Here is a 13910-nt window from a genome sequence, read left to right on the forward strand (position 1 = left end):
GTCTGTCTGTCTGTCTGTCTGTCTATCTATCTTCCTATCTCTGTATATAGATCAGGTTGTAGCTCTTAGCTATTTCTCCAGTATTACACATGCCTGCAACTAACTCCCTGCCATTATGATAATGGAATAAGCCTATGAAACTGTTAGTAAGCCCCCAATTAAATGTTTTCCTCTATAAGAGTTGTCTTCATCATGGTGTTTCTTCACAGAAATACAACAGTGACTAAGACACTACTAGTTGTAGTGCTCTCTGTGATTACCCCAAATACATAAAACTTAATAATTTTAAGCAATGATTGGAGAACAAGAATCTTTACTTTGCAATGTTACTGATACTGTTAATAATAAATAATATATGGCACATTATAAACATTAAGCATTATGAATGTATAAACAAACAAATAAAATGATTATGTCTTTCCTCCTCAAAAAAAATTTGCTCAAGAATTCTGAATATGGAAAGTTGATGCATTAAACGTGTCCATCTCTAAAAGTCTTGGTTTTCTGATAGTGAATATCATTAGAGGAAAACCAAGATTTATGTTAGTCAAAGTAGCAACGGATAAAGCTTATATTAGACTATCTTCAGAGATTTGCCCTCAGGGCAATGCCCCACCAGATAAGCTTCCACCTTTTTGAAAATAAAAAAGACCTAAGGGATTATCTGTTCATAAAATTAATAACAAACCAAATCTTATGCAAATTTAATTCAAGAAGGAGGCCAGGATTCATCATAAGCAGGCAGCAGACCTTGGCAACATCGGGCATATGATGGTTTAGATTCATAAAGAATAGAGGAGTAAAAGGCTTTTAAAATCTTCCTTTGAGGCTAAAAAAATTTGCTAAGGCCAATCCTGTGACAGGGGAGTCCCTGCATGGAGACCCAGAGAGGCCAATGTGTGAATCTGTAGAAGTAAAGCTTGGTTTGTGTTGGAGACTCAAAGATGGTAGAGATGTCATTGCTGTGAGATATCTCCCAATGGAGAGCTGCACAAAGGGAGTGAACTGAGTCCAAGATAGAGCAGTATGTTGTAGTCAGCAAAGCTAGAAGGGGAGAATCACCTAAGCCCTTTGACATTGGGCACAAAGCTACAGGATTTGGAGGCTTCCCTTTGGATTTCTATCTTGATTTGTTCCAGTATTTCTTCACTATGCCCCCACTCTTCTGTTTTGGAAAAATAATATATATTCCGTGCAGTTGTATGTTGAAATTATGTAATTTGTTGTTTGATTTTATATTGATTTATAGAGATTATCTTGAGTCTCAGAGAAGAGTTTAGACTTTTAACTAGTCTTAACACTGTAAAAAAATATGAGAATTTTTGAAGTTGGACTGAATACATTTTTCACTGTGAGATGGCTATAACCCTATAGAGGTCAGGGAGTAGAATATAGTGGTGTGAATGAGAATGGCTCCATAGATCATATGCTTGAATAATTAGTTCCTAATTGGTGTAACTGTCTGGGAAGGATTAGGGGGTGTGGCCTCACTGAAGTAAATGTGTCACTGGAGATGAACAAGTTTCAAAAGCGCATGCCTCCTAGTTAGTAAGGCTTGCATTGTGTTTATGAATGAGGATATAGCTCTTAGCTACTGCTATGGCACCATGCCTGTTTGCCTGCTGTCATGATGCCTGCTGGGGTGGTCATGGGCTCTCCCTCTGAAACTATAGGCCCAATAAACTTTTTCATGTACAATTCACCTTGGTCATGGTGTCTCTTCACAGCAGTAGGAAAGTAACTAAGACATTGTAAGTAAATGTCCTAACATATTGTCTGTCAGTTGGTAGAGATCCAGTACATATTGACTTTAATTGACTAAGATAGACTTATTAAACTTTTAAATGCCACATAGCACACTCACCATTGGGAAATTTGATGCCATTCTGTATGGCCAAATCATTTTCAAAAGAAAGCAATAAACTAAAACCAGCACCGAAATGAGACTGTTACTAAAGGTAAATGAAATTTAATTGAAATTGTTCCCAAATGATAACATCAAACATATTTATTTTTAAAAAATCAGAAATGGTGGTATAAACAATCTGTCTTCAAGGAGCTCAGCAATCTTTTGAAGACAGAAACATATAAAAGTAAGAAATTATAGCACTAGTGTTGTCGTTTGTAAGTAAAGACAAAGATGTGACTTGTGATTTTACAGAGAATGTGTCTTAGTTACTTCATGGTTTCTGACATGTGTTTTCTCAAACTTTGAGTTTGGGTGTGTTTCAGAATAAAATCTCTGTTCTTGTCAGGATAGCATCAATTCCACATTTACCCTGCATCTTACATTGTAGTTTGTTCTTCTATGATCACACAAAATCAGTTAACTTCTATCCTCTAAAAAATGTTACTCCGAAATAAGAATATAAAAATTGTTTATTTTCTTCTTGGACAAATATGTACAAGCCATTAGATCAGGCCCAAATTAAAATCTCAATAAATTTTAAAAAATGAAACAGGTTGCTGTTTGAGGAAAATAAAGTAATACTGGGAATGGTCTGAGTATTTTCATATTCTCAATACTCTTCCTTTCCCCTTTTCTTTCTAAATTAGGGAAAAACTTGTTCTCTCTAAATTACAAGACACATTTGGTAGTGATTTCAATACATTGCACATTCTAAAGTCACTTTAATATTTATTAAGTAATTATTAACAAGAATGTTTTGTTAAGTAAAATGAGAATAGAAATAAACTAGATACAGTTCATTTAAAGTATATTATAGCATAGCAATTTTGTTAGATAATCATATAGCTAACAAATTCCTTTTTCAGATATAGAATTAAGTCAGCATTAGGACAGCTGCAATTGCTATGTATAACTATAATTTGTGAAGAATAAATTCAAGATACTTTACGCTTTCTGTCTAGGAAACTTCTGTTTGTTCTATTTTCTGTATCTACCATGGACTTGACACTGGTCGGCTTTTAGCAGATGACAGCCTCTTAAAATTGATCGTTGCCAAAAGTGCTTCCAGATTCCAACCAAAGTTTTTATTATGAACCTAAGTTAAATTGGGTGAAGGGGTCAAGGGCAGTACATTACAAATGTGACTCGTTTGCATTAACATGCTGAGAAATAGATAAGATTTGCCTGCTGAAATGGGAGTTTTGATATCTGGACATTCTCAATTTAAGAGCAGGGGAGAGGTCAGAGGAAATAGCGAGCAAAAATAAATAACACCAATAAGACATGCCCAGCAAACAAAACAATGTGTTTAGAGTAGAAAGTCTGTATATTGTTTTTAAAATCTAGGTTTAACTTTTTAAAAGTAGATTCTATAGCTTATTAAGGCTAATATTTAATAGCTAACACACTACACACATGCTGTAAAAGCACTGGTTTAAGCACTTCATATGCTTATATAGCCAGGGATGCAGGTACTACTACATTTCCTATACTCTGAGATAAAAAATAAAAATTAAAAAAAAAACCGAGGCATGATTTTCTATATTACATGGTAAAGCCAAAGTACAAGTTGAGGCAATCAAATCCAGGGTAGTGAAAAACATTTTTTTTTTAATATAAAGGCATACTGGTGACAATCTTTGCATCCTTTCTGCTGTCATTCTTGTATTGTCTCCTTCACTTGCCAGTAGTTCAAAGGCTTAAACTAAAAGGAAGAGGAGCATGGAAATGCTTGGTTTGATGTAAATCTGACTCACTTCTTTAAAGCACAACATATTGGACAATTTTGATGAGCTCAATTTCTATAGAATGTTTTGCTCAACAACTTTAGAGTAGAAATGCCATGATAAACCATCTATAATTTCTCCATGGCAGAGTTTTCTCATTTGACTTCCATTAAGTGAAAGTAACATATTTCAGATTTAGAACCTTCCCATCTAATAATGGAGGCTCTTGGGAGAGCAGTTTATAGGCCAAAGTTTTCACTGTCACAGAGAAGTGAGTAGGCAGCACCATTAGATAAATGAGTGTCTTGTCTAATATTTCAACAAAATCAGACAAGCCCCATCCTAAGCAGGCAGCCTTGCCCATGAAAGCTGAGCTTTAACAGGAAAACTGGATCTATCAGGACCAAGTTGTTTGCTAAGGAGACTGCATTATATCCAGGAAGTGAGAGGCTTCCCATTCTTCACCTCATGCAAGAGTTATGACCCAGTTCACTTCGTGAATGGTACAAGAAAGTAAGGAAAATAATGAAATCTGAGCTAAGAGGCTTTACTCCAGTCTAATTGGTGATATCAAAACAATCGGATGAAGATCACATTTTCCAAATGGCTCTATAAACTGTAATCCTATACAGTGTGACAAAGGGATAAAATCAATGGCTCCATTACATCCTTGAAAGTATATAATCTCTGCATGCAATCCAAACTATTTATCCTGCTTGATTTAATTATACAAATCTGGTTGACAACATTTTGTGCAAACAGCCCTTCTAATATCTTCTTAGGAGAATATCTGAGTTTGGGTACCTAAATTCTGCCAGAACAGTGATAAATGTTCACCTTTTTTTCCCCTGACATACATAACAGCACTGATTCAGCAATGTGAAATGTTGTACAGCAGAAGAAACAGTGAGTGTTAATATAGTGATATGCTATAGATATGTGCTGGAAAAAAGTCTGAGGACAGATGCAAATAATTTTCTGTATGAAAATCAAGTATAGCTGTAATGTAATAGAGCAACAGATGTTTTCCAGACCAAGTACCACTTCCGTCACTAATGTTTTTCTTATTTTTAAAATGCCACTTTCATTGATCACAGAAGCATTGCTTTGTTTGGGTATTAATAAAAACAGAGGTAATTAAAGTATAACAGAAAATGAGATTTTATTGAAATATGTTTTACTTCTGTAAAGATTTGCAGCAGAATGAAAACTGATTCCTTGTTTAATTAGGTACAAATGAAAATGTTATTGTATTCTTACTTGGCACTGTAAGGTTTCTTCTTTATGACTAAGTGATGAAAAATATTATCCTGTTTTGATAATAAAATTATTCCATGAAATTCAGGTTTTAACTTTATCAAAAATTATTTTGTGCACTTACGGATTGAACAGAAATACGTATGACAATGAATGCTAGTTAATCTTACATTTTTCTACTAATGGAAACATGCAAAAATGATCTTATCTCAGACATAAATAAATGTCCTTGTAAAATTTGTGTCTATAAGGTAGGGAATGAAGGAAAGTTAAGAGAAGCATTCAGACATGTAAATGAATAACTGCAGAGTAGTAATTACACCAGTGCAATCACCAATCAGCTTACCACCAAAAACATCTTTTATGGATCACCAGTTGAGGAAGACCTTTCCAGTTTGCTAGAAGTTGGAAATTGGGGAAGAATCTTGCCATTTAGAAAAGAAAGCTATAAAAAAATAAAAAATAAAAAATAGAAGGAAAAGGAAGCTGTATAGGGAGAAAAATACACAGTTTCTGGTTTCTTCTCTTGTAGGGTTGGGATAGTCTGAGCAAGATGTTGTTGAATAATCTGAGGAAATTTCAATATAGATAAAACTGTGGGACAATACCAGAAGACATTCTGAAGCTCTGCAATGACTTGGGGAGATAAAACCACGGAAGCTTTAAGAAACATGGAACAGCCGGGCGGTGGTGGCGCACGCCTTTAATCCCAGTACTTGGGAGGCAGAGGCAGGCGGATTTTTGAGTTCGAGGCCAGCCTGGTCTACAGAGTGAGTTCCAGGACAGCCAGGGCTATACAGAGAAACCCTGTCTCCAAAAACAAAAACAAAAACAAAAAAACAAACAAACAAAAAGAAACATGGAACAATTGGAATAGTGTTTCAATTAAAATGGAGAATTAAATTAGTTTTAATTTTGATATATCGTCACCTATAAACATTACTAAATGGATTTCTCTCTCCCTTGGTGACCCAGATATAGGCCAGATTAGACCAGATTAAAAGTAGATACAGGCAGTTTTATTAGGATACAGCTCACAGAGGGGGTTCACAGATCTCACAGGAGGAAATCAGTGGAGTCCAGCCCCCAGGCTAAAACAAGGAGGGGGAGTTGTAGAGGTTAGGTGATGAGTAATGACATATCCGCTAAGAACTGAGATATGTCCATACATGGTCAAAAACTGAGCCCCTGGGAAGCACCCTTGCGTATGTTGCCTGATACACAGAGACTAGCAGTGATGACATGTTAGCCTGGAGTTTTCTCATTGGGGGCATGTTTGGAGGAAAGGGGAACAGACAACGTTTTCCATCTTGTGCAGGGGCTAGCAGGGATTCCAGCCTAACAGTTACTTGTTATAGTTTACATTTTGTCAAATTATATACTTTATAAATTTGTATTAAGATCTAAGAAAATGAAATACAGTATGGCTTTTTAATATGGAAGCTATTCTGAGAATTGCGAAAAGAGCATACTGCATATATGTTCATATAACTGCAGGAGCAAGGGACTGGTGTAAATACAGCAGAGGGCACATACACAGTATGTCATTGTTTAACTGGGTGAAATGGGAGAAATATAAACTGCGTGTGATAGTTCATGCCTCTAATTCTAGCACTCAGAAAGCTGAAGCATAAGGATAATGAATTCAATACTACCTTGGGTTTCACAGGTACAGCTTGTTCAAAAAAGAAAGCAAGACAATTAGAAAAGTCTCTCCCCCCTCCCCGTGTGTGTGTGTATATGTGTGTGTATGTGTGTTTGTATAAAAAAGTCCAGAGTACCTTCTAACATTTTTTCTTTTGTTGGCTCTGATTTCCTCTGTGTGTTTCTTGGCTTCTCAAACATTTTTCCTGCAGTAGTAGCTGATCTAAGCTTATATTATGTTTATATCTCTTAACAGAAGAATTTATTGCACAAGTTCCAATTAGACTCCTAGAAATGTCTTTAATGACTAGTTTAGACTGTTTGCTTATTCTCAAACAACACATTTAGGCAACAAGGGTGGATAATTCGACTGGAAAAATCTAAATCCCTCACCACACCTGTGCTCATACAGAAGACTCAACTTGTTTGGAAAGGTTCCACTACAAACTACCATAAGACATAATGATGTTTGACTGACAATACTATGATTGACACAATAAAGTAACAACAATATTTCCAAATTTGTAATGCCATAAAGCAATATATGACAAAACTCAAAAAAATGACTTCACTCTCAACTATCTGAATATCCTTGATAAAACATTGCTACATTTTTCAGATAGGAATCTTCATATAATTTTAAATATATATTTATTTTGTGTGTATATACAATATGCATGTGTATGCATTTACGTGTTAGAGGACATGCCTCCCATGGCATACTTGTAGAAGTCAGAGTACAGCCTCTGTTGTTATGCTTGCCTTATACCATGTTGAAGGCAGGGTCTTTCTTCTGGTTTGTCTCTATGGGACATCATTCTACCTGACTTACAAGTTTCTAGATCATTCTCATGTTTTCACCTATTATCTTACTGAAGGAGTTATGAGATTACAGGCATGTCACCCTGTCAGGAACTCACATGAATGGATGACTTCTAGGGTTCCAAACACAGGCTTGAGAAACAAAGGCTTTAACCAGCTGGGCCATCTCCCAGGCTCAAATATTATATTCCATTCTTATAGAAAGTTTTCTCTAGTTCTCTCTTGGGTTATTTGCATTAGAATTATTTGATGATATTTGTTTTAAATCTAGTTTTCTGGACTCCAAATTTATTAAGTCAGAAACTGAGGTGCTGGCCAGGAGTCTGAATTTTTATTAAGGACTCTGAGTGATTCTTTGATACATTGATATAGCTGATTCCTCGCCATTTGTTATTTTGATGCTCTGATATAGATAGATAATTCTGGGTGAGCATAGAGTTTGAGTTTGTTATTAGGTATTTACATCCAGTCAGATTTGCTGTTAGTACTCAAATAATATGTGCTGTTAACTAACCATGCTCTGTTCAGAATACTCAAGTAAGAACCCAAAGAAAAATTGAAAAATCCAAAAATTCAAGTATTTGTAGATTTTAAATTCAATAACTTCATTTTATAATATAATTAAAAGTATAGAAAACATTCTCTGCCTAACCCTTCACAACTATAAAATGACACAATATTGGAGATTTGGGGATATTCTTTTGTTTTTGTATTTGAGACAAAGTCTCACAATGTAGAACTGGCTGGTATGGAACTTACTATGTGTAAGACAAGGTTGTCCTCACACCTAGAGATCCACCTACCTCTCCCTCTTCAGTGCTAAAATTAAAAGCATGTACCACCATAACCACCACCAGCTATAATATTGTTTTTCTATAAACCCAACCATCATTTCAGATATCTGACAATAAGTAAGAGTAAACAAAAAATAAAAAAAGTGTTCACTCATGAAAAATTGATCTTCAGGAAAAAGCAATAAAATCTATAAGGTTCTGTCTTCTCCAATGTTATCACTGTATTAGTAGTTGAACTAGTTCTACTCTCACAATATGGGCAGTAAAATCATACCATGACTGGCAAAGAAGGATGGAAACACTATGCTCAGTGGCACTGTTAATAAAAGTAGAAAATCTGGTAGAATATGAGCAGGCTACAGCCAAGAGCAAAACAATAAACAGTTGAAATGTTACATGAGCATCCAGTATATCAGAGAACCATAAGAAAATAGTCTTGGCTAACCAGAAGACTATGTAAACTATGTAAATGTAATTAGAACCCTTAAATGACCCAGTGTCTGGAGGGTAAAGAATGAACCCAATTTGTATAAATACACAAAACCATGCGCAAGGGCCCCACTGACTAAAGTTGTTTGATCACAACCTTTGATCATTCACTGACCATTAAATTATGTAAACACAGAGTGACCCCCTAGGAAGCCAGGGTAGAAAGCAAAACTAAGAATTTAAAGAAATGAGCCAAGCTAGCAGAGGCCACCCAGTGTGGGGAACAAAACCTAGAGATTAATTCAAGGACAATCACTAAGAAATGAAACAAACAAAAATACCACCACCAAGCACCTTTAGGGGAAAAACTTCAAAAACCTACAACTTGTAGCATAAAATATGTAGTTTAGAAGTTTTAGACATAAAAAGAACCGTGATATAAACTCTGTTAAGAAAGGAAAAAAATGCAAACTGCCTGTGTGACTCTAGCGATTGACTTTAGCAAACTAATAGCTCCAAGTAGATACTAAAGTAAATGATAGCACTGTTTAAGAAATAAGGGAAAGCATGAAGACAGTGACCTGTAAGTACTGGATTTTAATGAAGAATAAAAATTGACCACGGTCCACTAGATGTGCCCACTCTTGTATATATGAACCACACTAGCTTTACTTACTGGGTTATTTTTTAAAAAGAGGTCATGAAGTTGGGAGGTGGACATGGCGGTGATCTACAAAGAGTTGAATGGTAGAGTTGGGGAGTAAATATTATCAATACATTGCATGCATGTTTGACTTTCTCAAAGAATATGTAGCAAGTATATTTTAAATGTTACTTTAAAATTAAAGATATAACTAAAACAAAGTATTCCTCTTATTTGCCAAATACTATATTTGAAAAAGTATATCAGTCAGTGAACTTGACACATTGTTTGAAATCATCTAATCTAAAAAAGAAAAAAGTTCATATCAGTTATTAGAGTCTCCATGACCTGTAGGACAGCATCAAACATTCCAACATTTCTCTACCAGATGTTCAAGAAGCCAAAGAAAGAAGAATCAGGACTGAATAGATAGTTCATGAAATAATGGCTAAAACATGTCTAATTTGGGTGGAAACATTAATCTATAGATCAGTAAACACAGAGGGATTGACATCTAGCCACATCACATTCAAACTTTAGAAAGGAAAAAAACCAGAAATTCTTAAAATTAGCAAAATAAATTTATTTTCTAAGTATACTGGAACTCTCAGATGATTCTCTTATTGCTGATACCATATTTACTGGAGAAATACCGTGTCCTTACTATTTAATATAAGGACAAAACACAATGATATAAATTATCACCACTTCTATTTAATATTTCCTGGAAATTCTGTTTGGTACAATAAGGTTGGCATAAGAAGCAAAGGGCATCTAAATTTGGCATGAAGTAAATCTAACTCTGTGGATGATATTTTTTAAAGTATTCTATAAGAAAAAGCTTAATAAACTCAAAAATACAGAAAAATCTTGGGATACAAGATGAAAATTCCATTATATTTCTATATATGGAATAATGATAATAATAATCCAAAAATGAAATTGAGAGTATTATCTGATATATTCTAGCATTCAAAAATAATAAAGTACTTAGGACTATTATGTAAAGTATGTAGTTTATCCATGGAAAACTAAAGCACACTACCAAGAAAACTTATGATTATTTGTTATTGAAAATAAATTCTTCTTTATACAATATATCCCAACCAGTTTCACCTTCCTCCACTCCTCCCAACTTTCCCAATCCTCTTCCAGAATCACTACCCCTCTGTTTCCTCTTAAGAGGAGGCCTCAAAGTGACTACAGCCAAACAGAATAAAAAAAGATACAAGACAAGGCAAATGCCCTCATATCAAGGCTGGACAAGGCAACCCAACAGGAGGAAAAGAGTCTCAAGGGCAGGCAAAAGATTCCGAGATCTGCTCATAGTCCTGAAAAAAAAAAACCCCAGCAAGCTAACAGTCATAACACATATGCAGAGGACCTGGTACAGACCCATGCAGGTCCCACTCTTGCTACTTCAGTCTTTGTGACCCCATATGAGCCCTGCTTAGTTGAATCAGTGGGCCATGTTCTCCTGGTGACCTCCATCCACTTTGACTCCTACAACCATTCTTTCCCCACTTCCATGAGATTCCCTATTATCTGAAGGGAGGGACCAGTTGGAGACTTCTACTTTAGATTCTTTATCAACATAAGGTCTGGCTGTGGGTTTCTTCATCTGTTCCCATATATCAGAGGAAGTCTCTTCAATCTATGAGTATAGCAGCATATCACTGATTTCTATTTGCCAGTCATGTTTTATACTAATAGGTCTCTGGCTCCCTGGTTCCTGGGCCTTGAGGCAGTGTAGGCCATGGGCTCCTTCTCATGTCATGGGCTGCTTTTCATGGCATGAACCTCAAGTTAAACTAAACATTGGTTGGCCACTCCTACAAGTTCTGAGCAGCTATTGCTCCAGCACATTGTTCAGACAGGAGAGATTATATGTGGAGAGAAACTTAATATTTAAATAAGTAGACAATCCATGTGCATGGCTTAGAAGACTCAACATTGTAAAGACATAACCTATGTATTAAACATAATTCTCCTAAAACTCTCAACAGGGTTTTAAAATGAAATTGACAGAAGTTATACTGTCATAGGAAAGAATCTCCTCTAAGACCCATGATCTCACTAGCTACTAGTAGATGGCAAGATAAGTCCAATTAAATAGCTGATGGTTACACCCAAAACCACCACCATTGTGGATATCTTTCTGGGCCTATGCACTACAATGGCCAGCATTGAAAGATAGTCATAAAGAAGCCGCAATGGCAGTTATATGTTGTCAGTGACCAATAGCTGTCTATTTGGACTTATACACAACTCAACAATAGGGAAATTATGCCTGATACTGGAAATGTAATCAGCTACCTAGGGCTAATGAGAATGTGGATGTTAAAAGAGAAAATACTACCACCATTTTACAAACCCAGAATAATCCACAATTGCATTCTAAATATTTATTCTACTCCAGATAAATGTAGCTCTCACAACTCATCCAGGAAGCTTCCTTTTACAGAAGATGGAGACCATTACAGAAATCCACAACAGGTTAAAATGCAGAGAAATGACTATAGTGTGCCCAGCTTCAACTCATACATCTAAAATACAACCCCTATGCCTAAGGGTCAAGGAACATTTCATAAGAGGAGGTAGAAAAATTGTAAGACCCAGGGGATCACGAAGTCTGCTATAAGAATGTGTCAGGAAGATGCACTCAGAGAATCTCAACAATATAGCAGCCTAAACAAGACTCAACAATGATGACACAAATTTACATGCCAAGGTATCTTATGGGGCCACACATGTAGATATATGAAGAGCTATAGGCAATGATTGCTGAGAGAGGGGGAATTAGCATTCCCAAGAGGAAGCCCCACAAGTGACTCTGAATACCAAATGGTCAGCCATAAATCTTACACATACAAGCAACATTAAATGGACTCTGGATTGTACTGGCATATATATATATATATATATATATATATATATATATATATATATATGTATTTGAGAGGAGGTTGGAAGGAAGAGCCTTATCAGGATGAGGAGGGAAGTGGAATGGTGTAATATAGTGCACACATATACAATTTTAAAAATTAATTAAATATTGTACAAACATTTAAAAAATTGACAGTATGATCCTAAAATTTATGTGGAAATGCAGAAGGTCAAGTCCCAAATAGCAGAGTTGCTACATTCATGCACTCAACCTCAAAATTTACTGTAGACCTGTAGTAACTAAGACAGTATATAAAAGACTAGATGATGGAGTTGTATATCAGTTGAACAAAATTCAGTATAGAAAATATGGTGGTTTGAAGATGCTTGGCCCAGGGAGTGGCACTATTTGGAGGTATGGCCTTGTTGGAGTAGGTGTGGCCTTGTTGAAGGAAGTGTGTCACTGTGGGCTTGGGCTTTGTGACCCTCTTCCTAGCCACTTGGGAACCACTCTTCTCCTAGCTTCCATTAGATAAAGATGTAGAACTTTTGGCTCCTCCAGCACCATGCCTGCCTGAACATTGCCATGCTTTCTACAGTGATGATAATGGACTACTGAACCTCTGAAGCAGTAAGCCAACCCCAATTAAATATTGTCCTTTATAAGAGTTGCTTTGATCATGATGTCTCTTCACAGGAATGAAACCCTAACTAAAACAGATATAAACCCTTAAAATGAGGAAATGGAACTAAGAAGAATTTGGGAATATGATCAAACATATACCAAACTCTCAAAGAAGTAATAAAATTTGAGCTTCCGCCTGGCCTTGCTGCAGCACAGCTAGCGGGGTGTTATTCCCCCCCCCCTCTTGGGTAGGAGTTGGCGAAGGTGAGACTCATGAGGGAATACAAGGTAGTGGTGTTAGGGAGCGGAGGGGTTGGCAAATCTGCCCTCACTGTGCAGTTTGTCACTGGGACTTTCATTGAGAAATATGACCCCACCATTGAAGATTTCTACCGCAAAGAGATCGAAGTGGACTCTTCCCCGTCAGTACTGGAAATTCTGGACACCGCAGGAACCGAGCAGTTTGCCTCCATGAAAGGTCTGTACATCAAAAACGGCCAAGGATTCATCCTGGTGTATAGTTTGGTTAATCAACAGTCGTTTCAGAATATCAAGCCAATGAGAGATCAGATTGTGCGAGTCAAGAGATACGAGAAAGTTCCACTAATCCTAGTAGGAAACAAAGTGGATCTGGAGCCAGAAAGAGAGGTTATGTCTTCCGAAGGCAGAGCTCTGGCTCAAGAATGGGGCTGTCCTTTCATGGAAACATCAGCAAAAAGTAAATCAATGGTGGATGAACTTTTTGCTGAGATCGTCAGGCAAATGAACTATTCATTCCTACCGGAGAAGCAAGATCAGTGTTGTACAACTTGTGTTGGCCAGTAGAAAAGAAAACCTCAAACATGGCCGTACCGAGCAGATAAAAACTCAGAGGAAATTTGCACAGATGCTGCTTTGGAGACCTTTACAACCTGGGTTGCAGAACTGAGCCTTGGTAAACCTGTCTCTATCGCAGCATGTTGCCATACATCTAATGAAGTGCATAAGGGCTTTGGCCCTCAAGATACACGGACCTTAACCGTAATGCTTCATACGTTTACCATACATTTAAAATCTGTTCTTTATCAATCCGTCCTTTTATAGCTTTTAAGTTCTTATTGATGGCTAATATGAAAGGGTTAATTTTAATATGTTAGTTGATTTTGTTAATCAGTTTCTCAACTTGTATTTATTA

At 36.3% G+C, this 13910-nt stretch overlaps 1 protein-coding gene across 2 annotated transcripts; it reads left to right on the forward strand.

Annotated features, from left to right (window-relative positions):
• Nucleotides 1–12988: 12988 nt before the first annotated feature.
• LOC114639214 (ras-related protein Rap-2c-like) lies at nucleotides 12989–13561 on the forward strand. 2 transcript variants are annotated; one of them, XM_028788041.1, is made up of 2 exons: nucleotides 12989–13130; nucleotides 13188–13561. In XM_028788041.1, exons 1-2 carry the CDS (start codon nucleotides 13010–13012, stop codon nucleotides 13559–13561), a joined length of 495 nt encoding a protein of 164 aa, XP_028643874.1. In that variant the 5' UTR covers nucleotides 12989–13009. The 2 variants fall into 2 exon arrangements, with proteins under 2 accessions (XP_028643874.1, XP_028643818.1); XM_028787985.1 differs by having other exon boundaries at nucleotides 12989–13561.
• The last annotated feature ends 349 nt before the right edge of the window (nucleotides 13562–13910 follow it).

Source organism: Grammomys surdaster, unplaced genomic scaffold (genome assembly GCF_004785775.1).
Source record: "Grammomys surdaster isolate TR1022 unplaced genomic scaffold, NIH_TR_1.0 61, whole genome shotgun sequence".
NCBI lineage: Eukaryota > Metazoa > Chordata > Mammalia > Rodentia > Muridae > Grammomys > Grammomys surdaster.

Coding starts and splice junctions, on each gene's coding strand:
- LOC114639214 (XM_028787985.1), top strand. CDS start 13,010: ATGAGGGAATACAAGGTAGTGGTGTTAGGGAGCGGAGGGGTTGGCAAA.